This window comes from Paramormyrops kingsleyae, chromosome 11, assembly GCF_048594095.1.
Source record: "Paramormyrops kingsleyae isolate MSU_618 chromosome 11, PKINGS_0.4, whole genome shotgun sequence".
Lineage (NCBI taxonomy): Eukaryota > Metazoa > Chordata > Actinopteri > Osteoglossiformes > Mormyridae > Paramormyrops > Paramormyrops kingsleyae.
In genome coordinates this window covers 13,492,395-13,519,406 of record NC_132807.1, presented here as the reverse complement: position 1 = coordinate 13,519,406, position 27,012 = coordinate 13,492,395, and the positions used below count along the sequence as shown (strand labels likewise).

General features: G+C 40.9%; 2 protein-coding genes across 11 annotated transcripts; both read left to right on the top strand.

Annotated features, from left to right (window-relative positions):
• Positions 1-248: 248 nt before the first annotated feature.
• Positions 249-20,648, top strand: LOC111841081 (zinc finger protein 143-like). 9 transcript variants are annotated; one of them, XM_023806595.2, is made up of 19 exons: positions 249-413; positions 3,980-4,094; positions 4,395-4,500; positions 4,696-4,830; positions 10,428-10,546; positions 10,697-10,789; positions 11,774-11,869; positions 12,343-12,423; positions 12,618-12,811; positions 12,939-13,010; positions 13,099-13,221; positions 13,464-13,539; positions 13,667-13,792; positions 14,003-14,182; positions 14,870-15,097; positions 18,141-18,280; positions 18,893-19,051; positions 19,357-19,497; positions 20,191-20,648. In XM_023806595.2, the coding sequence occupies exons 3-19, from the start codon at positions 4,484-4,486 to the stop codon at positions 20,272-20,274; spliced, it is 2,064 nt and encodes a 687-aa protein (XP_023662363.2). In that variant the 5' UTR covers positions 249-413; positions 3,980-4,094; positions 4,395-4,483; the 3' UTR covers positions 20,275-20,648. The 9 variants fall into 9 exon arrangements, with proteins under 9 accessions (XP_023662363.2, XP_023662357.2, XP_023662352.2 ...); XM_023806589.2 differs by having other exon boundaries at positions 249-836; positions 3,980-4,039; XM_023806584.2 differs by having other exon boundaries at positions 249-836.
• A 1,236-nt stretch (positions 20,649-21,884) lies between these two features.
• On the top strand, positions 21,885-26,962 carry LOC111841140 (wee1-like protein kinase 1-A). Of its 2 annotated transcripts, none has more exons than XM_023806662.2 (10): positions 21,885-22,866; positions 23,127-23,338; positions 23,774-23,840; positions 23,922-24,091; positions 24,179-24,447; positions 24,525-24,614; positions 24,700-24,785; positions 24,869-25,039; positions 25,229-25,374; positions 25,622-26,962. In XM_023806662.2, the coding sequence occupies exons 1-10, from the start codon at positions 22,417-22,419 to the stop codon at positions 25,776-25,778; spliced, it is 1,818 nt and encodes a 605-aa protein (XP_023662430.2). In that variant the 5' UTR covers positions 21,885-22,416; the 3' UTR covers positions 25,779-26,962. The 2 variants fall into 2 exon arrangements, with proteins under 2 accessions (XP_023662430.2, XP_023662421.2); XM_023806653.2 differs by having other exon boundaries at positions 21,886-22,866; positions 23,919-24,091.
• Positions 26,963-27,012: the final 50 nt, after the last annotated feature.

Below are 27,012 nucleotides of genomic sequence, written 5' to 3'. Positions count from 1 at the left end.
TACAAACTAACATCTTCAGACTGTTGTAATGTTTTCCTTCTACATAAAAAATTAACTTGCTGTTTTATATTTGTAGATGTAGATGTTTAATGTTGCTCTTTTACTAATTTACTAATTAGAGGACTGATTGGCTGAAGAGTCCTCACACCTGGGTTATCCCAAAAACCTGCGCCGACATCGGCTCTTTGCGGATAAGATTGCCCACCCCCTACCATAGATGCAACACAGAAGTACGGACATACCACTACAACTCCCCGATAGGTCCTACGTGGCATTTCCTACACAATGATTCAGCAGGTCAACATAACCAGGCAATTTGTAGTGTCCGTGAGTTTTCTGGATGTAATCAGAACTTAAACTTTGTCGACATTTATATTCGGTGAAATTTTCTATTTCTCCCCCTTTCTTCAAACGTAAGATATTTTTTTAATCATAAAAGCGTAGAGATAGGCGTATTCATTATTACTTGCATATAAAGGGCGTTTCTTTAATTCTGGAAGAAGACGGGCTGAGGGGCTTGTTTTACACATCAAGCACAAGGCATTTTAATATCTTTTGATTCGTTTTTCCTCTTTTAAGAGTTGCGCGTTCATTCTGTGAAGTTCATGGCAGCACATTATATTTTCCACCCACATTTTTCACCTCAAGCTTTTATACATTGATGTATAAAACAGTATAACGATTATTGTGTATATTATACACAATATAATGTTTTTTAACGGCAAAACATTTCGAGAACAGTCGCGAATAATTGTAATGGAGCCATTATAGTCGACGCTTGCAACGTAGGCATCATGGCCACGCGGAGCTCCATACACAACTGCATGCTGCTGCAGGTATGATTTCATCTTGTGTCTGAAAACTTGGCAGCTAAGGCATGCACACGAACTCGTTGATCCTTTCTCAGCTGTGAGGAATGCTGTTGGTTTGTATTGGTATGATGTCTGATTTATTTTCGTTGTTAATGACGTCAGTGTATAACTGTGTAGGGAAACGAACGGTGTAAATATACTATACTTGCTGCGTGTATTTTAAACTTTTTTTAAGAGGCATTTAAGGATTCACCAAATTCGCGGTTCAGTTCGATTCATGATTCGATCTTTCCGCGATATTTTTGAGAAAAAACTTAATTACCAAAAATGTAACACTTTACCATTCTTTATCAACTTAAATATATCTTTTAAAGTAATTTTCTTAATTGCAATATCTATAAACATTTGTAAAGGTTGGAGTAAAATGTAGTATCCTGTTAACGCAAATATTCCATTTATTGAAAATGAATAAAGTTTCTTTAATCATTTCGCCATTCCATAGTGTATTACTTCAGAAGGTTGCATTAGTTGGTTGCTGGTAGGGGGGCAGGCTAAGTTATTGCCTTTTGCTGATCCCAAATTTAGCTGCCCCACTCATTTTCAACCTTCCCAAGTTCTGCCACATCACACCTTTGTTACGCACTGGCTTCCTGTAGCTTCCTGATGCTCGCCTACAAAGATAGGACCAGCACCCTCCTACCTAAAAGAACTGATCTCACCCTGCACTGCACCACTCACTCTCCAGTCCACCAGCACTGCTCAAGGTGCAAGGAAGACATGCACCTAGACTCTTCGGTTTTGGCACCTAAGTGGTGAAATGAACTGGGGAGGCGGTCACAATCTTTAAGAAGGGCGACTAGAGCAGGTGTTCCACTTCAGGGGGATCTCACACTTCTGTCTCCCTGGGAAGGTATATGCCAGAGTACTGGAAAGTTGGGCCCACCCTTTAGTTGAACCTTGGATCCAGATTCTGTCCTGGTGGCAGAAGAGTGGAGAAGCTCTTCACCCAAACAAGGATACTGAAAAGTTCATTGGAGTTGCCCAACCAGTCTACATATGTTTTGTGGGTGGCATCCAACTGTGTCCCTCGGGGAGGGGGTCCTCTGGTGGGAGCTTCAGGAGTATGGGGTACAAGGTCTGTTTCTGTGGGTCATCAGGTCCCTGTATAAATGGAGCGAGAGTTTGGTTCACATTGCTGGCAGTAACTCTGACTCGTTCCCAGTGGGTGATGGACTCCGCCAGGGCCGCCAGTCATTGATTCTGTTAATTTTATGGACAGAGTTTCTAGAAATAGTCAAGGGGCAGAGGGGGTCTGGTTTAGTGGCCTCAGGTTCATGTCTTTGCTTATTGCAGATGTTGTGGTGCTGTTGGTATCATTGGGCTGTGACCTGTGCCGTGTGCTGGAGTGGTTTGCAGCTGTTTGAGGTGGCCAGCCTGAGGATCTGCACCTCCCAGTCTGAGGCCATAGCTCTCAACTGGAAAAGGGTGTGTTGCCGTCTCCTGATGGGGATGAGTTACTGTTTCAAGCAGAGGAGTTTAAGTATCTTGGGATCTTGTTCATGAGTGAGGGAAGAAGGTAGTGGGGGGGGGGGGGTCGACAGGCAGTTCAATGCAGCGTTGGTGAAGGCAAAGCTGTTGATTTACCAGTTGATCTATGCTCCAACCATCATGTGTGGTCACGAGTTTTGGGTATTTTGGGCCTTAAAGAGAAGGTGAGGACATTCGGGAGGAGCTCAAAGTAGAGCCGCTGCTATCACTGAGCACATACATGCTATGGGAAAGACACCAGTTAGTCTAGCTGCATGTTTTTGGACTAGAGGAAGAATTGCATGATTCTGAGAGCATGTTTACGGCACACAGGGCACCGGTATGATCTGAACTCTGGAAGTGTAAAGCAGCAGTGTCACAGTTAAGAGCATGTACCTTTTAATGAAGTTTAAAGAGAGGTCACTGCCTTCATCTGGCCTGTGATGTAGGCAACTGAGAACAGTGCCCTCATCACTGTCGTCTACAGTAAGATGCGCAGTGGTATGTCTAATTAGCAAATGGCATGAGATGATGTTTCTCTCCATCCATTTGATTGGTCAGAATAGTTTCGTCATGTCTAGCTGATGACCAGGTTGTTTGTGATTTAAAACATTTTTAGCAGTTTTCATCTTTGGCCTTTTACCCATGTTACATTGCTGTGGTTCCATCTGCAGTGTTTCCCTGACCATTATATTATATACCATTATATTAGGGGGGTGCCCTGCCCCCCAACGGCACCTCCTGCCCCCCCTTGAAGGTCAAGTTAATTTTTTTTTTATTTTATTTTCTCTATTGCGCCAGATCACAACAGATGTAATTTAAGGTTACCTGTAGAACGGGTCTATAAATTGTCCTTTTATTAAACAAACTAAATAGCCTTATGTTATCTTATTTACACAACAGCTTGTCATTTTTGTTTCTACCCGGTTGCGCATTTATAATTCTCCTCTGCTCTCTGTATCGCGCATGGCGGAGTTCTGCCCGATGCCCTAGCACAGACTCGTGCACGCACACGCTGGTGAGCACACTCCCACCAGCAGACGGAGCGCACGCGTCAGAAGATATGTTGCGTCAGCCACCTGAAAAGCAGAGACAAATATCTGCGTTTTTTTAACTGCTGTCATTAAAAGAAACACATGAACACCATGAATCCTGTCGGTGTCCCCCCTCGCCCCCCCCCCCCCCCCCAAAGCTGTAAACCTAGGGGAAACACTGCTCTGTTTACAGACACATTGCTCACTTCAGAGGTCAGAATAGCTCAGCGTCGCTTTCAGCAGGTCTGTTATTGTATCTCTCATAACCTTTGTGATTTTCCCCTGGTTTATTGGGTTCAGAATAAAAACCTCTTTAGTCAGGAATTGTGTTTTTGATAGAAAAAAATTAACAAAATATTTAAGAATCCCCTGGATGTAAATGGAAATCTCCTCATAACACTTCCAATTCTATGCCTTGTTACAGGGTAGTCAGCAACTCTCTAACGGCTTCCCGACAGTGCTGCCATTGTAGTGATTTAGTCCAAAATTGATCCCAGCTAATTCTCTTCTCTCATACAACAGTTTCTAAAGTACCATAATTTTATTAATATATTTATGCATGTTTATTAAATCTCTTGTGATTATTTTCTGCTCTGTTCTCTCCAGAGTTTTACAAGAAGATCGTTTTTCCTCTGCCACACATCAGAAGGTGGTCTCTCATTTTTGGTAGCTTTTGCCTCTGCTGTCTGAAGTGTTCCATCAAGATGGCTTTGATTTCTTCGTAAGTGTTTGGTTTTACTCCCATGTCTCATATCTGTTATGCAACTTCTGTTTCCTGTTATTTCCGCTCTTGATTTGATTTCTTGTTTCACTTGAGGTTTAGAGGTCTTTTATGAAGACTTCACTTTATGTATGGAGTTGACTAAAGGTTCTCCTGTCATAGACATAATGCTTCTGTTTTGTAACTGTGACAGTTGATACCACTGTTACGCTGATTACCTACCTCTGTACACCTGAGTTGGAAAGTAACAGCTTGTATTTTCTTCATTTTGTAATGGGTGGGTTTAAATGTTTGTTGTAGGTTCTGGTAGAGCACCCTGGAGGATATGAAATGCCATGCAGCTAAGCTAATAGAGATTATCTTACTGCTGTGCAAAGGCTGTGGAAGTCATGACGTCATGGTGCTGGTATTCAGATTTAAATATAATTCCTTGCAATGTAAATTCTTGCATCTTGATTTTTGGAATGAACGTGTAGTTGTGATGTCTGTCAAGCATATTGTATAATATCTATACTGGCTCTTGCAGGTTGTAGTTCTTTTATACAAGCCCTGGAGCAGCTGACAGAGGTGAAGTCTAATAAAATGAGTGTCGTGCTTCCAGGTTACCATTGCGGCCCTGCATCACACAACCTCACTCCTGTACGACACCAAAGAACCTGAGATTCCCCAACTTCAGGGATCACATTATCAAATGTTTAGTTTCACAGCTGCTGAAAGATGTGCAATACATCCATGGGTAAGCCTGACTACAGTTTTCATTTTTGTGTTTTTAATCTTCTGTAAATATTTTTTAAAAAATGGCTTTGCATAAGTTGCAATGGTATCACAGATTTTACCAAAATGTTCACAATAGTAAATTGCTCTTTGTGGAACGTTTACTTCAACTCAGATGAAGCATCTCACTTCTAGTAGGCTTCATCATAGGAAGGTGTGTGCGCACACGTGCAGGCTTGTCCTGTTTATACTCGTGTATCTGGAGTCCAGGCCAAAGTCTGTGAGCCACGTGGTCCAGCAGTTACTCCCTGCAATGATCCTGCCATCCTGAGTATAATAAGAGTGAGGAAGGTGGTCAGAAAAAGGACAGATTATCAGCAGAATAATAATGTCTAATATGAAGTAGTAGCCTGATAAAATTGTTATTCTGATCAGATTGCTGGAATTGCATTTTATTGTCAGGTACAGCAGGATTGGCCAGTGATGATGCTGATTGGGCAGGTGGGCAAAGACATGAATGGTAGCTGGTCAGAGGTAATGACACCTGGGGGTTTCTCCACTTCAGTGGGTAGCGACAACCTGGTGGATCAGTATCAGGTCTTTTGGGTTCTGCAAAGTAAGGATTTGGGACCTGCCTGAGTTTCTGTGCTGCAGTTATGATGTAGACAACTGGACTGTATGCTCTTCTGCAAGTAAGGTGTTGAGACATGAGCTGGTATCAGAAGCTCATTTGGAGTCTAGATGAGCAACAGCATGAAGAGGTTAGACACTGTATATTAACAGGTAAGGAGACTTGTACAAGGAAAGCTTGCATTGTTAAAATTTGTCCAACCTTGAACCTTTTTGTATCAAAAATGATTGAAGATGGTGGCTGTTGAATTCTAGCTACTGTAATCCCAAGAACCTTCAGTTTTGGATGCAACACTCCAACACACTTGCAAAATTTTTGCAGAATTAAACAAATTTATTGGTTTCATAAAAATCTATTGACACGTGCAGATGTGAAATTTTACTTTTCTGCACACATTTTCTTTTAAATGTCAACATTTTTTTACCCGACTCAGTTCTGTTCTTGCCATTTTGCTGTTAGTTGCATTAGATGTAGTCACTGGCTCCCAAAGGGATACTACCCACAAATATTTGGTGTTTTATGATATTGCAAAGGTGTTTGCTTGTTGTACTTTACAAGGAGCAGCTCTCTTACAACTAAAATTTGAATTTCAAATTATTACTACTTGAATGTTTTACTTAAAATGACTGGCTGTTTCTAATGTGAAGTAATTTTTGTCAAATTTGCAGAATTTTCACTGAATTAAGCATCCCAAGACTTTTAGTGTGCACAGTATACAGTAACAATTCCATACTGCTTGGACTGTACGATCAAAGGCATCCATACATCTGCATATTATTCTCATTTGGAAGCCAAGGGTATTATACTGGCATTCCATGTTGGTTTAATTTCATGTGTCTGTATCACTTATTGGATTCGGTTAAACAGTTCTTTACAACACGAGTGACCATATAAGATGACTTTCCTTTTAAGTGTTTACTTAAACATAAATTTATAATGCCAAGCACGCAAAGCTCACCAAAAAAAAAAAAGTCCAGTCAGTTGTTAAACAATCACGTTCCTTTCACGTATTTCAGAAGTCTACAACAAAAAGCATCTGTCCTTTTATACATTACCAAATACTAAATTATACATTTTACATTAAATCTTGTAAATTATGAAACTATCAGCAAATTTCTTTTATATAACTATTAATAAAATAGCCCTTTTGGCTCATACATGTATTAATATGAATTTCGTCCCCATGCTACTATAATGATCTCATCTCCTCTGGGAAGGCTTTGTCTGCTAGACCTCTGAACATTGGTGAGATCTGCTACCATCCTGTCATGAGAATTAGTGAGGTTGGGCATTGATTGTAGATGATCAGACCTGGCTAGCATTCAGGGTTTCTATTCTTCCCACAATGTTTGACCTGAGGACATACAGTTTTTACAAATGATATCCTTTCTGTGCTTGCTAGTCCCTTTGTGTAGACTACCACTTTGTATCTGAACTGTTAGTATAAAGCAACAATATGTTGCTGCCAGAGCAGAAATTGAACAATCTGCCTTGTTGGAAAGGTGGCATCCTATGATTGTGCCTTGTTGAAGGCCACTAAGCTCTTCAGTATTCCACCGCCAATGATTGTTGAAGGTTGGACAGTGCACAATGTATATACGTGTCATTAATGGGTAATTAGCCAATTCCTTTATGACATGACACCTTTGTCATTTTTAAAAACATATGATGACTAGCTTGTCACATTTGTGATTAATGAACAAAGTGTGGATTGCAAAAAAGGGTACTTGCAGGTCACATTTGCTAGAGTGCCAACTTTGGTCAGCTGGCTGGTGTGAGATTTTCAGTCTGCACATGCATTTATATGTAAGTAAGAGTTTTATTACCTTGTAAATCTGTAGGGTTTGCAAACTACCCAAATGGTTTTGATGTACCTAATTTTAGGTTTATAGTGGAATACTATAGATATGCCGTGAGCATCACACCAAATGTGTGTGAGTTGACCACCCAGCATTTTTATTTTCTGAACATGGTAAGCAGACAACACCTTGATACTTTATTCTGCCATACAGGAAGAAGCATCCATACATGAACAATCTTATGCAGGGCAAACAAAATAAACAAAAAGTATGTAATCTGTAATGTTCCTCCAAGTACAAGGAAAGTACTACTTATTGGTGTAATGCAGCTTATGCTTGTGTTCTTGTTATTGGAAAAACGGCTTAGTACTTAACTTTAGCATGGACTGCGTAATTCGCTAGGCCTGCGTTAGCTTTTAAGTGGGTTAATAACTTAATGCATTCAACTTTTCCGCAATATATCACAATCAAGGTTTAACTTTAGTTTTCAACATGGTTAATTGGCTAAGCAAGTTCATACTAAATACTACAGTTAGCCTGCTAGCTATCTTGGAACCGATTTATTAAGTACAGTACAGATAGCATTAAATGTAAATTGCATATCGTAAAGAATGGGATGAATCCAAGGCATGGTAGCTACCAGTTGAATGTATCTAAATATTTAACGCGACTTTAAAAGTCATAAACGATTTTTATTTGGCTTCCACTCGTTGCAAAACCCTTAATGCAGTCAATTATTAGCAACACAAGGTTGCTTTCAAATAGCTTCCTCTTCCGGAAACATTGACGCGAGTGAACATCATAATATTCTGACGTTTTCTTTGTTTCGGTTTTAAAAACTTAAAATCATTTCGTAGTTTAGCTAAGATAGACATCACGGAAAAGTCAGTAAATATACAGCCATTCCGAGTTTTGTAGCTTATGCTAAAATAAACACTTTCCTTAATTTAATGGACGCCAAAATGGCGTCCAAACTTTGCCCTTCAACTGGTGTGATCTCAACTAAGGCACGAATAGCGAGCTGAAAAAATAGATTGGCAGAACCTTAGACCAACCGAATGGCCTATTTCTTTGCGTCAGGATTTCACAGCCAATCACAGCTGTGATGTGTCCGTTTGGCATGCCCATTTGGAGTCTGCTCATTGTTTCATACATGTTCCTGGGCATCAGCAACATTGTACGTTTCCTGCCCTGATGCATGGTGGTCGGACGGAGGAATTGTTGGAAAATTTCAGAGGTTAGTATATAATTGTGTTTTTACCCAGTGTGCCTTATTTCTAACAGCCATCTCCAGCGGAGGAAAGTGTAGCTAGGCATTTCCTGCGCCGAAACGGCAACAGTAAAGACCAAATAAGCCAAGCACAACAGAAAGGAGTCAGTTCGGAAAAGGTTTTATTTATGAATTAGCTAGCTGCACTCCACGTTTTGTACGAGTTGAGCCGGGCGTCTTGCAATACACTAACTACTTCCCCCCTCTGCGAAACTAGTCTCCCCACAGTAACGATTAATTCTGTGTAAGACAGCAATACATTCAATTCATATGTACAACGTGCAAAACTTTATAGTTCACTTATCACCCATATAACTGGACATGCCTAGCTAGCTACATAGTCTAATTTTAATGTTAACATCGGTACTGATAATCGTCACTACAATTCATAAGTCATTAAATATTTTCTTGCTGGGCTAAAATAATATTTAAATATCTGTTGATCATCTATTAACGGAAATAATGAGTATAATAAAACGTCTAACCTTCGCCAAGCTAGCCAAGATTGCGCCCTTTTTCTTCCAGGTATTTTAGGTATCTAACAAACCAATATGGAGTTGAACTTAAGTAATTTTGTCGTAATATTGTTTATAGAAGTGCTTTATGAGCTTTCACAACTGTATTTTTAAGTAATTTGGGTGAACCGTGTTCTCAAATGCAAGATTGCGAAGATGGCTGTATTAGCTGTTCGCCGCAAACAGGCTAGTTAGTGAAAGTAAAAGTGCAGCAGATTCAATTTCCAGTATTAATGTGTTTGTAGTCGTTTCAGTATTTCCCCCCTGTAATTTCATATTCATATAATGCTTGGTTTTCAGGACCATCAGATGAATATACATTTTGTATATAAAACTGAGCATTTATTTAAAAGCTATCTGTAAACTTTTTATATAATACCCATTGCAGCTGCTATTGACGTTGATTCTTAACATAAAGTGTCAGACTGCCTTATGCATTGTATCTCGAAGTGTTGTTAACTCACTCGAAATGAGCACGTATATTTTTCTGAGTATCTCATCTTGGTGTACAACTCATTTAGTTTGAAGGTTCTTATATCCTTTAGGTCAGGGTTTCTCAACCCGGTCCTCGGGGACCACCAGACGGTCCATGTTTTTGCTCTCTCCCAATTCCCTGCCAATTGGGAGAGAGCAAAAACGTGGCGTCTGGTGGTCCCCGAGGACTAGGTTGAGAAACCTTGCTTTAGGTCATGGGTTTGAATCCCATGGCTAGCAGAGTCATCATCATTGCTGTAGGCCCCTTAACCCCAGTTGCTACAGAGGCACTGACTTTTCCTGCTTTCTAATCCTTACTTATGTTTCTAGAATGATAGAAACACCTGATAGATACAAGTAAAATGTAATGTAAATGCACATGCATACTATATGGTACTAAACTGCTTCTGACTGCTGCTGGTCTTGGGGTGTCCATCGTCCCTCAGTGGGTCATTGTGCCTTTTCTGCCTACTCCCTAGTCCACAGCTTTCAGTATTGCACACCATTTTTCTGTTCAGTGAGCCTAGTATATGTCCACTAAACAAGGGGTTCCCAACCTTCTGTCTGCAGACTGTGATGGTTCATGACCTGTATTGTATCATATCACAAAATCCTGAGGTTTTTGCTGAATTTTTTTTTTTTTTTTTTTACACACGTATTTATATCCTTTAATCATTGTCACATTGAGACAGTTTCTTTTCCAAGTAATCCCTTTATGATCCCTCATGTTCACAAGTTGTTTCCATTTGAAAAAGATGAAAATGGTTAAACTTATGAAATCAGCGATCAATCTCCCAGCTGTTTTATTAGCCCATGATATTTTTGTACAGCGTGAACTGGTCCGCAAACATCAAGAGGTTTGGAACCCCTACACTAAACTTTTGACCTATTTCTATGTATACTTAAAGATGCTTGTGTGTGTGTGTTTAGGGAAGTCATGCTGTTGGCTCAGATTAACCACGACTCACAGGGAGTGGTGGATTTACAAAATGGCGGAGGAGATGCCCAACATGTCACACTTTGTCTTGCTGAGGCGGTTACGGTTTCAGGTGAGGTTGTCCAGGAGTCACAACTGTTTTGCTTTAAGCTACTCTACCTTGAATTGAGATTTTGATCCAACCTTCTGTCATTGATTTGTCTGTATACAGTAAATCCTAGCTATTACATACGTAATTCAGCTAATTTTCTTTGCTTCAAAGATGGTAATCATATGGACAGCATGGACACTGTCAGTTTGCAGGCTGTGACGCTTGCAGATGGATCGACAGCATATATTCAGCACAACCCCAAAGGTAAAATTTTCTTTGCAGTGTCTTCAGTAAACGACTGTAGTAGATTAGACTAAATTTTTTTTGACTGTAGTTCTACCTGTTGCAATAAGCTGTTGAATAAAATGGGACATGGGGTGATCAGCCTTGCAGGAAAGCAGTATTCATTTTGACAGCAGATTTTAATTTTAGTTTTTTGTCTTGCTCTTTTGATGAAAATGCAGTTAACTTTTAATAATCTGATATTAAAATTTACAGGATATTTAGGCGACTAAATATTCAGTATATACCGTGATTGAAACTAGTAGGTGTAGTTATGGTTTAAAACATCGTTTTCACATTTCTTTGAAAACTTCACTTAATCTGTGTACACAAACACACAAACAGATTTCTCTACCTCTCTCTGCTCTAGATTTCTGAAGGAAATGTATGTAAAGCTGTTTTTATAGCATTCCATTAGGTTTGAAGATGTGGTTTTTACAGACACAGATGTCACTATTGTAATATGAAACATTACACTAATTGTAAAATAACTTTATGAACTTTATCAATCACTAAATATAAGTAAAACAAATATTTACTTGCATCTGCGTTTGAATTATAGGAGAAAAAGGCCAAAGGGTTCTTCAAATCTGGACCTCGATTCCAAATCCAGGCCTTGTTTTCAGTTCTCCCAGGTAGTTAGTTTAATAATGACTGATTCTGATTGGTCAGAAGCTTCACACCTGACTGACAGGTAAAGGAAGGCTGGAAAACCAGCAGTGCTCGGACCTCGAGGACCGCGATTTGAATAACCCTGGTCTACAATAACTAAAGATACTACTTCTCATTGTTTAAATATGCATCTGTTTAAATGTCTCTTCCTGACAGTTTCATCCTTTAACTTTTTTATTGACAGTAGTGTCAGTATATTTCATACATTTCAGTCATCATTTAACTAACGTTTTTGTCAATGAAAAATCAATGAAATTAACACTGCAGGAAAGTAAGTCAAATTGTGGTGTTTAGTTTCCATTTCAGATGGTAAATTAATGGATGGGCAGGTCATTCAGCTGGAAGATGGATCTGCCGCGTATGTTCAGCATGTGTCCATGCCAAAAGCAGGTCAGCCCCAGGATACCTCCTTATTGTATAGTTCTGTACTGTACATGTTAAATTCTTATCCGGTAAGCTGTACTCGTATGTTTCTAAATTTCAATTTAAAAATGTGTTGCTAAGGCTGACATGGTGGGATCTGAACTACTGACTTTCTGATCACAGGCCACGTACCTGTGGCTGACAGTGATGTGGACGATTGACTCTTCAGCCAGACCCTTAACCCCAATTACTTCAGGGACACTAGCTGACTCTGTACTATGACCCATAAAAAACTTGCTCTCCTGCATATTTTTCTGTGTCTCGTGGAGAGTAAGATGGGGAAGTCTAAAACTACTTATTCATTACAGTGAGGAACTTGTGTCAATATTATGTTCTATGAAGCATGTGACACCTACAATGGGCTTTAACCATCTTCTCATGCTTGACGTGAAATGTTATCCTTTTCCTTACATTTAATTCCCACAATATGTGTGATGTAGGAAATGACAGTCTGAGATTGGAGGATGGTCAGGCTGTGCAGCTGGAGGATGGAACGACCGCTTACATTCATGCGCCCAAAGGTATGCCTCATATACTGCAGCAAACCCTGCCTGTATTCGTATTCTCTTATCCATGTAAATTTCTAAACTCTCTGAATTGCTTGTTTACATGTAGTACTTGTTTAATGATGCAGTAAACTCTGAAATGCCCCAATAATTTGTGCCCTTTTCTTTTGTCCTCCCTCTTTCCTCTCACTGTTCGTTGTACATATCAGAAACATACGATCACGGTGCCCTGCAGGCCGTGCAGCTGGAGGACGGCACGACGGCGTACATCCAGCACACGGTGCAGATGCCCCAGTCCAACACCATCTTAGCTATACAGGCAGACGGCACCGTGTCAGATCTTAATGCCGAGGGCACCATAGATGATGAGACCATTAGTGTTCTAGAGCACTATGCTGCCAAGGTGGGTCACTGTGGACTCCTTGTTGAGCATGTGCACGGTCTTTGTTTATAAAACATGGCTGTGGGTTGAAATGAGGTCCATATGGTCCATTTAAATGATTGCTTGAGTTGCCCCGCCCCCATTTCAGGCGGAGACTGCGGAATGTGTCAGCTCAGGGCTGGTCAGCAGGAATGAGTCAGATGGGGCTGTTCAGATGCAGGTAAATTGTAGCCTGTGCTGAAATCCAAACTACTTCGTTACATTTTCTTGGTCCCCAAAGAGGAAGCTGATGTGCGTTTCTCTGTCAGATTGTCGTCCAGGGCCAGGAAGCTGCTCGCAGTGTGGTGAAGGTGCAGCCGCCGGGGGAGAAGTCCTTCCGCTGCGGCTACAGTGACTGTGGGAAGCTCTACACCACAGCCCACCACCTGAAGGCATGCTTTCAGAGAGAGTGCAATGACTTGCTGCGTTCCTGTACACATTGCTGGATACTCGACTTCTGTTTCGTTTGCAACAGTGATATAAATCACCTTCTAGTAAAATGAAGACAATTGCTATAATATTGTAGAATCAATAGAATATTTCAGAATCTGTAAAGTTAAAACTGAATTAAAAGCATTTTAGTTGTTCTACTGTGTCGTACAATGATCAGTTGGGGCTTTTTGTGTATATGCAGGTTCATGAGAGATCGCACACAGGAGACCGACCATACCTGTGTGACCACCTGGGCTGTGGTAAAAAATTTGCCACAGGTAACCAGCTTCAGTTTGACTAGCTTAGCTGTCATAAACTGATCGTTGTCGTCATGGATTGTTGGGTCTTCTGCTCACATTTCTCAATTTCATAAAGAGATTTTGTTTTGCTTGGTCCTTGCTCCAGGGTACGGGTTGAAGAGTCACGTTCGGACACACACTGGAGAGAAGCCGTACCGATGTCAGGAGACAAACTGCCGCAAGTCATTCAAGACGTCTGGGGACCTTCAGAAGCACATCAGAACCCACACAGGTAAACACCTACAGTGTACCTTTGAGTACTGACTTTCTCTAGTTATCAACCTTTCATGCAATTGCTCTAGTTAGTGTGAGAGATCTGTGTTGTGTGACAGCTAAATTGGTTTAGCTAGACTGATTATTAGTTTTGATTTAACGGCGTTTAACTGTAAAAGTGCATGTATACTGCCTTGGGGCAATATGCAATGAACTGTCCTGTTTGTAGGAGAAAGGCCATTCATGTGCCCTTTCGAGGGTTGCGGACGGTCCTTCACCACCTCAAACATTCGCAAGGTGCATATTCGCACGCACACGGGGGAGCGACCCTACTACTGCCCCGAGCCGGGCTGCGGACGAGCCTTTGCCAGCGCCACCAACTACAAGAACCACATGAGGATCCACACAGGCATGTAGCTGGCCGCCATCTGCTGTTCGCTCACTTCTGCTTGGCCATGATGATGATTTGATATCATTAGAATATCAATGGCCTTGACACACAATATTATTATTGAAGTGTTATTTGGTAACTTTGCCTTTCAATTGCACAACTATTGATAATGGTGCCAAAAAAATCCCAACCTTTTGGCCTGAACGAGCTCAGATTCACGTTCATAAAATGTTTGCTGTCCATATGAGGTCCATAAGACTTCTCAAAAACTTCCATCCCAAGTTATTGCAAAAGTTTGCTCAGATGTAGATGCTATCAGGAAGGTGGATTATCTCTCAGTAACAAGACGTGGTTCATAAACACTAGTGGCCATTCAAAGATAAGCTAAAACTTTATGGGGAAAATATATAAAAAGGTATTATTGGCAGTAATACTCCCCTCCCCCCAGGAATTAAGTGTATAGTATAATCGAGGCTGATAATGAAGGACTGATAAAACATGTAGCATTTAAAAAAAAAAAAAAAAAAACACATCCTCTGAAGAACATTCCCTTCAAGAAAACTTCCTTGTAGACTTGCTGTTGTTGCTGTTCCAGTCCAGTAACCTATGATAGACTGAGACCTGATGACCATCCCAAGCAAAGCTCTGTTGTCACAGAGAGCGTTTGTTTGCGTTTCTGAGTTCCCCCCCGTCCCGTGTCTCCAGGAGAGAAGCCATACGTGTGCACAGTGCCTGGCTGCGACAAGCGCTTCACCGAGTACTCCAGTCTCTACAAGCACCATGTGGTGCACACGCCCTGCAAGCCCTACAACTGCAACCACTGCGGCAAGACGTACAAGCAGATCTCCACGCTGGCCATGCACAAGCGCACGGCTCACAACGACACGGAGCCCATCGAGGAGGAGCAGGAGTCCTACTTTGAGCCCCCAACAGGTAAGGAAGGACCAGTCTGCTCGCAAAGTGCCACTTTATAACACAAACTATACACCCTGTGCATAAATATTAGGCAAGTGTGTATTTAGCTTGTATCTTCCTCACAATAGTTCTAGTCCAGATTTATCTCCAGCTAAATATAGACTGTTTAAAAATAGAGCATGCTCAGTGTTTGGTCTGAATACTTTAATACTGGGAGAAAAACAGGAAACCTTGGATACTTCTCCGTGCAGAATTATTAAACTTATTATTGCTGTTTAAAATGGGCCAAAAACGAGTCTTGGAGAAAGTGCAGGGGGGAAGAACAAAATGGTAAAGTGCCAGTCAGAGGGGTGCAGATGAAACATCAAGAATGGGCTCATGGACCATTTTAAGACTGATTTTCACAATGGTTTTGAGGACAGATGAGATGAATGATTCTTGGTGGAGCATTTGGATGGGTCCATGGATGGACAACTTAAAGCGCCAAAGAAAGTGGTTGGAGGAGTGATGTGGGCTGCAATTATCAGTGACTTGCAGATGGTGTAAAAATTAACTAGGTTCTGCCAATTTCTAGATGCCACCTTCACATGCTGGTACAGGAAAAATCCGTAGCTTTCAGAAAGGTTATGATATTCATACAGCACAATGCTCCTTCCCATGAATCAGTATTCCACAGATTTGCCAAGAAAGACTTGAAATTTGATCAAATTATGACCTAGCATCATTCATTGCTTGACTTAACCACCATTGAGAACTACTGGGCCTACTAAATATGAAGTTTACCAGTGTGGCGAGCAGTACACTTCTCAGAGCAGCGTCTGAGAGGTGATCCTAGTTGCCTCAGCTAATATAGGATGGGATTAAATTGAAAAACTGACTGGTTCAGCGGACAAGAAGCTCATGATGGCCTTTGAGAAGAAAGCTGGCTATACGGGACTGAGTAAATTGGATTATATAGAACGGCTGATTTAGTTTATATCTATTTCTGTTGATGGTGGAGAAAATATCCACTTAGTTTCTGACTACTTGATTATCAGTATGCATAATTATTAAGTGTTCCTTTTATTCTTATTTGTGGCAGACTAATGTAACATTTTCTCTAAATCAAAAATTATTTTGTAAGTCTACCCAACTTGCTAGAAATTCTCAGGAATAGTACAGTGGTACCTCAGAACTCTAAATTAATTCGTTCAGAACTCCGGACCGAATCCTAAAAGTTCGAGTTCTGATCGAATTTTCCCCATAAGAAATAATGGAAAACCAATCCCGGCCCCAAAAAAAGTTACACCGAAATGTTTTTTTTTTTAGCATTTAAACACAAAATGAACCGGACAAAACAAGAAAAGCATATACTGTACTAAAGACATCTAAGCACATTTATCAAAACAGTAATTTTTTAAAGTAAGAAAATAAATGTATCCAAACAATGTGTAAAGTAAAAAAAAAAAAAAAGTGTCATGCCCGATCTTCTGCTCCTTCCGTGTGCCACGCCCCCTCGTTAACCCCGTATGGAATCCCCGTGTGATCAGCTGTTTGTGGTTGTTGTCATTAGTCCTCTGTATTTAGTCTGCGTTTCAGTTTGTTTCCCCAGTCCGGTCATTGTATTGTCTGTCTGCGTTTTACCTGCATTACCTGTAATTAATCCCCGTATTCCCCGATACCCTGACGTCTGCGTCTTAGGTCTCCATTCCGTCCCCACTGGGCACGACAATATTATTATAATTAAAAATGTATTAATGGTTTATTATTAATATTAAAATAATTAATAAGAAATCTTTATTTTTAAATGTATTTTATTATATTATAATTACTGTTACTGTCTATCATTATCTAAATGTATTTTTACTGTAAATATATGTATTCAGTTACTGTAAACATGCACGGTGCTATCACAGTGAATGCAAGGCTGAGACTGAAGCGTTACCCTTCATTTCCGCTGAGAGACATGCCGCGTGACTCATTTCCCTGTGCGTACAAGTTATCTTAGGTCGGCGTTCACGGTTTGACTTCTGAGATTCAGATTGAGTTCTAGGGAAAAAAAATTCGAACTGCTTGGTTCGACTTTTTAAGAAATTCGAGTTCTAATGAGTTCGAGAACTGAGGTACCACTGTACTTGCTTAATACTTCTGCACACAGTATACATTATGGTATATTGAGACTATATAGGGAAAAATGCACATAAAGGGCAGTTGAGCATAATGAATGCAGTGGTATTTTGCATTAGATCGTGATGGTATACTGGTTTAAACAATGATGTCAACATCAACATTCGTGAAGAAGGTTACATTTAATGTTCAATGTTAATTCATTCTGAATTAATTTCTGAAACTGACAATTTGCTGTTATTTTTTGCCGTTACCACAGTGTGGGTGGCACAGTGGTGCAGTGGTTAGCACTGTTGCCTCACACCTCTGTTACGAAATTGCCCACAGGTGTGTATGTATTGGTGAATGGAGTTTGAGTATGCCCTACAATGGGCTGGCACCCTATCCTGGGTTATTCCCTGCCTTGAGCCCATAGTGTCCAGGATAGGCTTCAGACCCCCAGTGACCCTGAATAGCATAAGCGGTTTCAGAAATTGGATGGATGCCACAGTGCACAGCTTCCTAGCTAATACAGAGTGAAGATGTCAATGTATTCTGAGGAAACTGAGGATGCAAGTTAACAAAGGAGCAAAGTATGCCCACCACAAAAATGAAGGTGTATAGTCTCATTTTGGGTTCAGATTATGGTTGAGAATGTCTTGCCAATTTGTAGAGCATGTGGTAAAGCTATTGTGAGCATGTGGTAAACCATTATGTACCAAACCACATTTGTCATGCTGGGACTTATTCATGCCATTGTAGCCCTGATTGTAGAAGTAATACAAGTCAGCTACAGTGATCAGAATGCGTCTACTTCTGGTTTTCATGGTGGTTTGGGTACGTGCTGCACTTGTGGTGCAAAATGGGGAAACAAACAGGAGTGACTGGACTGCTTGGCAGGCCTTAAGCATGACTATGATGCAGTCCTGAAATATTTGCTTAAGTGGCCATGTTTCATTTTGCTATCATGCTTCAGATGCCATTGATGATCCTGCCGTAACCTATGTTCCAGAGATGGAAGAGGAGGATTCTGGGTCAGAACACGTGTCCTCTGAGACCGCGGAGGCCATTGGGCATCAACACGTGGCTCTTATCACACAAGATGGAACTCAGCAGGTAACTAATCTTTATGTGCTAAAAAAAAAAAAAAGGCAAGATGCAGTTCTGGAAATTTTCACGGTCTTCAGAGTAAATTTCTACCTCCACTCCTCAGTGAACAGATGATTTTCCTTTTTTTACAATTTTTAGTAGTGATTAGCACTGTTGCCTCACCTCTGTAACTCGGGTTCGGATCTCTTATGTCTCCGTGTGTGTGCAGTTTGCATGTTCTCCCTGTGTGTGGGGTTTCCTCCGCGTAGTCTGGTTTCCCGCCACAGTCCAGTATCATGCTGAAGGTAATTGGAGTTACCAAATTGCCTGTAGGTGCGCATGTGTAAGTGACTGGTGACTTGTTGATGGATTCCCTTGTTTGTGAGAGACCAAATACATGTGTAGTAGTCTATTGCCATGCTTTCGGTTTCAGAGGAAAAGGGTTTCATTTAGGTTCACAATATAAATTAGTCCATGTTCCACAATTTACTTAATGGTAAAATCATTGCTTAATAAATTAATAACTTTTCAAGTGCTTTTTTGACATGGCTGCCTGATTAGACCCCTTAATGTTTTGAGTTCTCACTTTTTGAAGCATCTTAATTTCTTGTGTAAATCAGCAAATGTATGTGTTCCTAGGTCAGTATATCCCAGGCAGATATGCAGGCGATAGGAAACACGATCACCATGGTCACTCAAGACGGCACAACCATCACTGTGCCTGCCCATGAGGCTGTTCTCTCTTCAGATGGAACGCACTCCGTCAGCATGGTAGCAGCTGATGGGACGAATGAGCAAGTATGTTTCCTATGCATTGATATGATCTGGTCCTGTCAGGTATTTGTTAGAATGTGGTAGTGGGAAAATGTAGGCAATCTTAAAGGGAATTTTTTATTGTCTTTTGTGATGTAGTGCCTATCTAGTGATAAATAATAATAATAATAAAATATAATATAATTTCACTGTCGTGTTTCTGGGTATTTCCTAAATGAGTTTGGGGAAGCACCTTTTTTGAACTCCACTTAAAAAGATGTCTTGCTTAGAGCCTTTAGGACTTAAACATGATAGTACTTGTTTTGTACTTCTGTGTTGTCTCCCTGCAGGTAACCATTGTGACTCCAGAGTTAACATTCCATACTACGCAGGCTGAGCTTGTCCAAGATCATGAGCACCACCTAGTGACAGCCAGTCCGCACCCTGTCACCTTATTAGCCACTTCCAATGGCACTCAGATTGCAGTGCAGGTAGGTCACCTAGAACCTATTCATACAAGAATGTGGGAGTGAGCCGTGCAAGTATTTTACCTCATTTGTAGCCCTATCAGATTGCACAAAAATGTTGGTCATAGGCTAAGAAAATATGCGAAACCATATCTCTGTGCCTTGACAGGAAGTTCATAGGGACAGGATACACTGCGTACTTTTTGAAGCATGCACTGGATGTAGGTTTATGACTTTGTGGGCAGGAGTGTGGATGGGTTGAGCCCACAAGAGGCCCTACTGCTTGACTGGGGAATGCATTTTTGAGAGATTTACGTGATCTAGCTTCTAATAAATTAAGCTATAAATTTAGCTATAGAAGCATTTATTATTGCTTATCAGAGTCTCCAGCAATTGACTTGGGGAAACGCCTGTTAAGGTGTTGGATTTTTCCCCTCCCTTTCTGCAACATTTTAACCACCTGTCATTGCACTAATTTTTATGCTGTGCCAGTTACGCCTTTTAACAATTGCCTTATGTTAAATTTAGCAGTGACGTATTCTTAGCTACAGGTCTTAATACCCCTGTATTGCACAAATTGATTTTGCAATTAAGCAAACAAATAATTCTTCTAGACTGTGATCATATGAAGGAGACCCGTCTGCTTTCATAATAGGAATTGCAGCATTGATTGGAGCTTGAATGACTAATTTCATACCAACTTTAAATTCCTTGTAGCTCAGTGAACAGCCATCACTGGAGGAAGCCATTCGAATAGCTTCACGAATACAGCAAGGAGAAACTCCAGGGCTGGAAGAATGAGACGGCTGCTTTTTTGCTTCTAAAGAAAATTTCAGGGAAAAAAACTGCAAATGTTTTTGGCTGCTTGCTTGTTTAACAGGGCTCTTGCAGTTTGCTTGCTCACAGGTATTGATGCTAAATCTCTGCATATTTTAAAATATGTACTTGGCAACTACTTTTGGATAAACATTCACTTTAACCGTTTGTGAAATTTGGAACACTGAACAATTCCACTGTCTGAACTACCTAAACTTTTTTTTTTTTTCATTTTTATGATAAATATATACTTCTGTGTATATGCAGTCAGTGTAAATTGTGCTTATTTTACCTTGGATAATGTACAAATTATGCATTACACTTTAGTTACCCAGAATTAAAGCAATACATCTCTTGTATTCTTGTATGCTTTTCATTGTGAATTTACACTTTTTCAATATTTTTGGTATATGGAATTGATTTAATCAGTTTTAATACAATTTTAGAATATTGCACATTAGGTATACATTTGAAACTAAGGAAAACCAGTACACTAGTTTCAAGATGCCTACTTGGGAAATGAACTACTGTATTATAAATGTTTAAATCTGGTGTTTCCAGTGTACAGACAGGACCTGCCGTCAAAATATGTACCTGTTTAACCCTAATAAACATAGAGGACAATTATTAAGCAACACGGTCCTGTGTAGTAATTATACCTCTGTATTTCAGTTTTAACTAATTTGGGAATTTTAACTACTTTGGGAATTTAACTAATTCCCAAAGGCGTCTCGTCTAAAATCTCTCTTTAGACAGTGTAAAGGTCCATATACTGTAAAACAATACCAAGACAAAACCCTATTTCTATTCTGGGCTCTACTAAATCAGCAGTGAACGGTGGTGTTTTTATGACCAACTAAATTAAACGTGTATTTCATAGGAGAAATCGTACAATCCGTTTTATAACCATACATTTGCTTTTAAGCAATCACACCGAGCTTTTACCTCCGTGCTTTTATGAACGTTGTGTTCGACTGCATTCTTTAAAATGTTAATGCACTGTTACTCGTAATTATATTTTCTCAGTGGTCGCTGGTTAAATTACTAGCCCTTAGGGCTCGTTCCCAAAATGCACGTTGCCTTGTCCTTTTCAACTCGCGCGTTCTGCAATTCGCTAGAACATCATATATTGCAGAGAAAGCAATGTTTATGTTCTCACTAATGCGCTGCGTTGCAGTGCATTTTCAAAACGGAATGCTGCACCTATTTTTCTGCACTGCGCACCCCCATTGATCATAATGTAAAATGGATACAAACGCATTCCAAAGTATTTGTATGCGTTTTTACTCCCTCTCCTCCACAAACACTAGGGACAATCACGTAAAATCACAGAAAGGGCTAATAGAGCGCAACATTAAAACCTTATACAGGCGCACAATAACGTGGACAAACGCAAGATAAAAACGCAGTATAACGGGGTGCGCTTTTCGTTGCGTGTTTTGGCTTCCCCAGGGTGCACACACCCTTACATACTAACAATATCGCATGGCTAACAAATGAATGCGAAAAACTGGCGCCAAAATGACGTATATGCAGATTCCAAAACGCCGTGGGGTAACCATTCGACCCGCCCCCGATTTAAACTAGGAAGGTTTGTTCCAATTGGCTGCCGGCCGGACTCTCCGACCAACGGTCGCCTTGAGTGTTTTACTGGGCCGAGCAGAAGTTGTATTAGCGGTTCGAAGTAATTTCGTAAACAAACACGAGTTGTAGTTTGTGGCGGCTGACTTTGGCAACTGAGAGGTTCTTATTGACTGCTTATTTCATATTGAAACGTTTCATTTGTCATCTTTTATAACAGAATGCAATGCTTTAAGTTAGCATGCAGTGTGGTAACCGGATGAATGTGTTGTAGCCATTTTCGTTCGCAGTGTCGGCTCGGTTGTCTGATAACTATCCAGCTGGTTCAAGGATTGCTTCTCCTAGACGAGTCATCTATTTTTGGTTAAACTAATCCGATCCTATGTTTATTCTCGTGTAATGATATCGTAAAGTGATATTTAATTAAACGTTGCCGACACAATTTCGAAACACGGCGATATCACCCCAGGGTATATGTACTAAATGTATTGATTAAAAGACCGTTACCGTTCTTGCTGCCAGTACTGGCGTTAAAGGGCAGTCGGCATGAGCTTCACAGTCTGTCGTCAGCTTGATTCCCCAATGACCGGAAAAAACATTCGTCAGAAGTTGCAATTTTCTCCCGGCGACGAAGACTCTTCGGTGGAAGAGGACGGCAACCGCAGTACGGGAGCTGAGTCGGGCTTCACGGAGATGGACTCTCCGCGGCGTGTTCGGCGAAGCTCGGCCGATGACCTGAATGATGCTGGAAGCAGCCCCTTGGACGGCACAAGAGAAGATGCCGAGTCCTGGGACGAGGAGCGCTTCGGCTCACTGTCCCCCTTGAAATCGAGCATTTTTATGATGCGATCCCCGTCTCCGAGGAAGAGTGCTCACAGTTACTGCCGCTTCGACGACCGACATAACTACGGCCCCCCTGTAGCTGATCGGCCCGATACTCCTCCGCACAAAACTTTCAGAAAACTTCGATTGTTTGATACCCCGCACACACCGAAGGTAACTGGCGCTTTGCAAATATGAATTGTTTTACTGGGTATATTTCAATGTGCGACTAAAATGCTTGCTTAATGCATTTTATGTCCATTCAATGATAGTAGTAAATTCCAAAATGCCGTTCGTTATTCATGCATCAAGTGTAGTCTGCTGTATGTGCGTAGCGTTATTCTGCATGCTATTTAAATCTGCATTAACAGTATGGCTTAAATTTGAGTCTGAGGTCTATGTCCGAAGAACTAATTGTATTTCCCTCCCCCCAGAGTTTGCTGTCCAAAGCCAGTGCGGTCAACACGCGGTCGTTAAATAGGAGAGTTTGTCTCTCCAGGAATGTGGATTCGACGGGAAAGGTCAGCCAGACCTTAAGAAACAGTCATACGCCCCTTATTAACATCAACCCGTTTACTCCAGAGTCATTGCTCCTCCAGTCTGGAACGTTACAGAGGATTAACAGAAAGCGATCACACTGGAATGAGTAAGGTTTTTTTTATATAATAATAAAAGTCATTTGTATGCAGTTGTGGGTTTCGACACGTAGTTTACTTTAACACTTGAGGTACAGTAGAGGTAGACCTTTTTTCACGTATCCCATCTTGTTCTCCTTTGGGAGACACGCACGCGTACATTTGAGAGCAAAGCGCATGATCAGTCATCCGGCGCTCCTGAGCATTTTGGGCGTCCTGGGTTTGGCATGCTGTTTTGCTATTTGAAGCAGTCACAGGTTAAACATACTTCATTCACATGTATTGTAAAATTTGCATGCGTTATAGTTGGGAGAGGGTTTGCAGTTAGTGTGATACTTGCAGAAAACCAAGTCCACATGCTCGTTTAACCACGTGCTCATTAAACACTCGCTGCTCCCTCTAGTGGTTGGTCTTCGTATTGTTCAGAGAAATGTTTTGCATTTCAGTTCCTGTGGAGAAGATATGGAAGCAAGTGATGCTGAAATTGAAGATGAGATCATTCCACCATCAAAGGTAAAAAGCAATATATAAGAGCAGTGCATATCTTGAATATTTATACATTGAGATGATGCGTTATAAAACTTTTTTTAGAAGCTGACTATAATGGAGAGTAACATGATGTCGAGATATGCCACAGAATTCCACGAGCTGGAGAAGATTGGATCTGGGGAGTTTGGCTCTGTTTTCAAGTGTGTGAAACGGCTAGATGGTTGCATATACGCCATTAAACGGTCCAAGAAGCCACTAGCTGGCTCTGTTGATGAGTAAGTAAGCACTATATCTGTGCATGAAAGCTGGTTCCCAATGGGAAATTTCCTAACGTCACTCACTGTTAGTTATTTCTTCCACAGGCAAAATGCACTGAGGGAAGTCTATGCCCATGCAGTGCTGGGACAGCATCCCCATGTGGTCAGATATTATTCTGCATGGGCAGAAGATGATCACATGTTGATACAGAATGAATACTGTAATGGTGGCACCCTCTCTGATGTCATAATGGAGAACTACAGAGCCATGCATTTCTTGTCTGAACTGGAGCTTAAAGATCTTCTTTTGCAAGTTAGCCGCGGCCTGAAGTACATCCACTCCACATCGCTGGTTCATATGGATATCAAGCCAAGTGTGTTTCTCCCCGAAAAGAATTGTGTGTTGTGAATGTAGTAATGACAGTAATGTAATGCATCTCTTTGTTTCAAGGTAATATATTCATATCTCGGAGGACGGTACCATGTGTTGAAGATTGTGATGATGATGATGGACCAAATACCAGTGTTGTTTACAAAATAGGTAAGGTAGCAAATGTGACGGGCCTGGGCCAGAATTATCTTCATTTGAAGTGACAGGATATTAATTGTGGGTTATTTTAATTTAGGTGATCTTGGGCATGTGACTAGGGTTGACAATCCTCAAGTTGAGGAAGGTGACAGCAGGTTCCTAGCAAATGAAGTGCTTCAAGAGGTAATTTGGGCATGTTTTTTCTCTTTAATATGTACGTTTTGCTTTTTGACATTATCTGATTGAAGGAAAAACTTGATTTCCAGGACTATACAGACCTTACAAAGGCAGACATCTTCTCACTGGGATTGACTGTGATAAGCTCTTCCGGTGCTGAGCCGATGCCAGCCAATGGTGACAAGTGGCATGACATTCGGAAAGGAAAGTTGCCCTTGATACCGCAAGTGCTCTCTCAGGATTTCCTTGATTTGCTCAAGGTAAAATACTACGCCCTAACACTATAATTATCTGTTCAGAAGGCTGTTAACATGATCTCGACTTAATATGTTTATTTAAAAGATGCCTTTCAGGACGCTCAAGGTCATCTCACTGAAGTAAAAACAACTTCAGTTTTATGTCTGGCAAACATGCTGCTATTTGCTGATGATATTTCTTGCTTATTGTAGCTGATGATCCATCCAGAAGTAGAGCGGAGACCATCTGCCTTTCTCCTTATCAAGCAGCCGGTGTTGCTGACAGCGGCCAGGATGAATGCTGACCAGCTGCGTGTGGAGCTTAACGCTGAAAGATTCAAGAATGCCCTCCTACAAAAGTATGATTCTTGTCATGCTCATTACCCCTCAGGCTCATCTGACATATTAAAGTTGTCAGGTTACTTTTTGATGGTACTGGGTTGATTTTTTTTTTGTATATAATAAAGTTGATAATCATACTTCTCTAGTTGAGAGAATTAGTTTCCTTCACAAGTGTGAGTAGTGTAATTTTATTGCAGTGATCTGTTGCAATGTGTTGCTGATAGAGCTGAATAGTCATCATTTGTTTGAATCATTGCCTTGCAGAGAGCTGAAAAAGGCGCAGCTGGCTAAGGCTGCAGCTGAAGATAGAGTGCTCTTCACAGACAGGGTACTCACTCGCTCCATTGTCCAGTCTGGTAACAGGACATCGAGACTCATCGGAAAGAAGATGAACCGTTCCGTCAGCCTGACTATTTATTAGTTATTAATCAGCCTTTTTTTGTTAGACCTGTAACTCTGTACCTTGGATGTCGGGCAGAATGTCAGTTTCACTAACTTGGATTGTGCGGAGATCTTGATAGTACTTATTCATTTTTGGGTACTTGGAACGTTTGTTCTTGTTGAAGCTGCATTTGAAATTTCTGGTGTCATAAATCCTTCAGAGTGAGGGGGTTGCATGAACGCCCCTAAGCACATCAGAGGTTTCCTTCTATTCGGCGTTTCTCCTGTTTGAGGGAGGCAGTGCATGGATGCGGCTTCCCTTCGGTGTGAGGATGCAGCATGTTTGATTTTTGCACCTTACAGTCTGTGAAATATCTGATGTCCAGCAAACACTGCGGCATCAGATAAGATTCACACAATTGAGCACTTTTATGGCAATGAGTACATTTTTGTCAGACATACATGTTTGCTGCTATAAATGTTTTGCCGGGATTGTTTGGGTCAAAATTTTCTGGCCCGTGTGAATCATTTGATTTTTAAACCATTTTAACAGTTGGTGTCTTCTCTCAGTGTATGCGTTGGTTAAACATCTCAGCCAGGAGACTCCAGCTCCGGTCCTGGAGAGCTACTATCCAGTAGGTCTTCTACCTGACTTCTGCTGAGCCACACTTTTTCTCATTCACACTTCCTGCCATTTGCTTGAGAACAGCTGTGGCTCATCAGTAGCAAAGTAGGATAGAAAACCTACTGGAGAGTAGCTCTCCAGCACTGGAGCTGGAGACCCCTGTTTCGGACAGATGTTAACTGTTATGGATGTCAACTGTATATCTGTTCACCACTGCGTTCTACATTCATAAAGCACCATCACTTATGGTATAAGTAGCTGAACCATGGCATGCGAAAGGTGTTAGTGATCCTTCCCTTCATCCCATAAAATCTTTTACCTTACACGTTCTTATGGTGCTAAAGTAAATAGTCAGAAATGGGAATCGATCCTCATCTTCAACTCTGCCTCGAGCGTTAGCATGGATCATTGCCTTTTTCTTTTTGTGAGCGATGTTTTTTTTTTCCTCATAGTTCTCATATGTAATGTTTGTTGGCTCGATTACTTTGTCTCATTCTGTAGGTTCGTTTTCATTTGTTTGTCAGCTTCATTGTATATGGGGTTCGTTGCTTTTGTACAAATCTTCCTAATAAAATGGAGTTTTGATAAACTTTGACTTACCGGCGAGGTGCACACGGTTTTTCCTTTTCGCACTGTCGACACGAGTGAA

Excerpts from the sequence above, each read along its gene's own strand:
- LOC111841140 (XM_023806653.2), top strand. The coding sequence starts at position 22,417 with ATGAGCTTCACAGTCTGTCGTCAGCTTGATTCCCCAATGACCGGAAAA. Across the intron at positions 23,339-23,773 it reads AAGCGATCACACTGGAATGA|TTCCTGTGGAGAAGATATGG; the intron begins GTAAGGTTTTTT and ends TTTGCATTTCAG. Across the intron at positions 24,786-24,868 it reads CAAATGAAGTGCTTCAAGAG|GACTATACAGACCTTACAAA; the intron begins GTAATTTGGGCA and ends CTTGATTTCCAG.
- LOC111841081 (XM_023806595.2), top strand. Across the intron at positions 11,870-12,342 it reads TGTGTCCATGCCAAAAGCAG|GAAATGACAGTCTGAGATTG; the intron begins GTCAGCCCCAGG and ends TGTGTGATGTAG. Across the intron at positions 13,222-13,463 it reads CCACAGCCCACCACCTGAAG|GTTCATGAGAGATCGCACAC; the intron begins GCATGCTTTCAG and ends GTGTATATGCAG.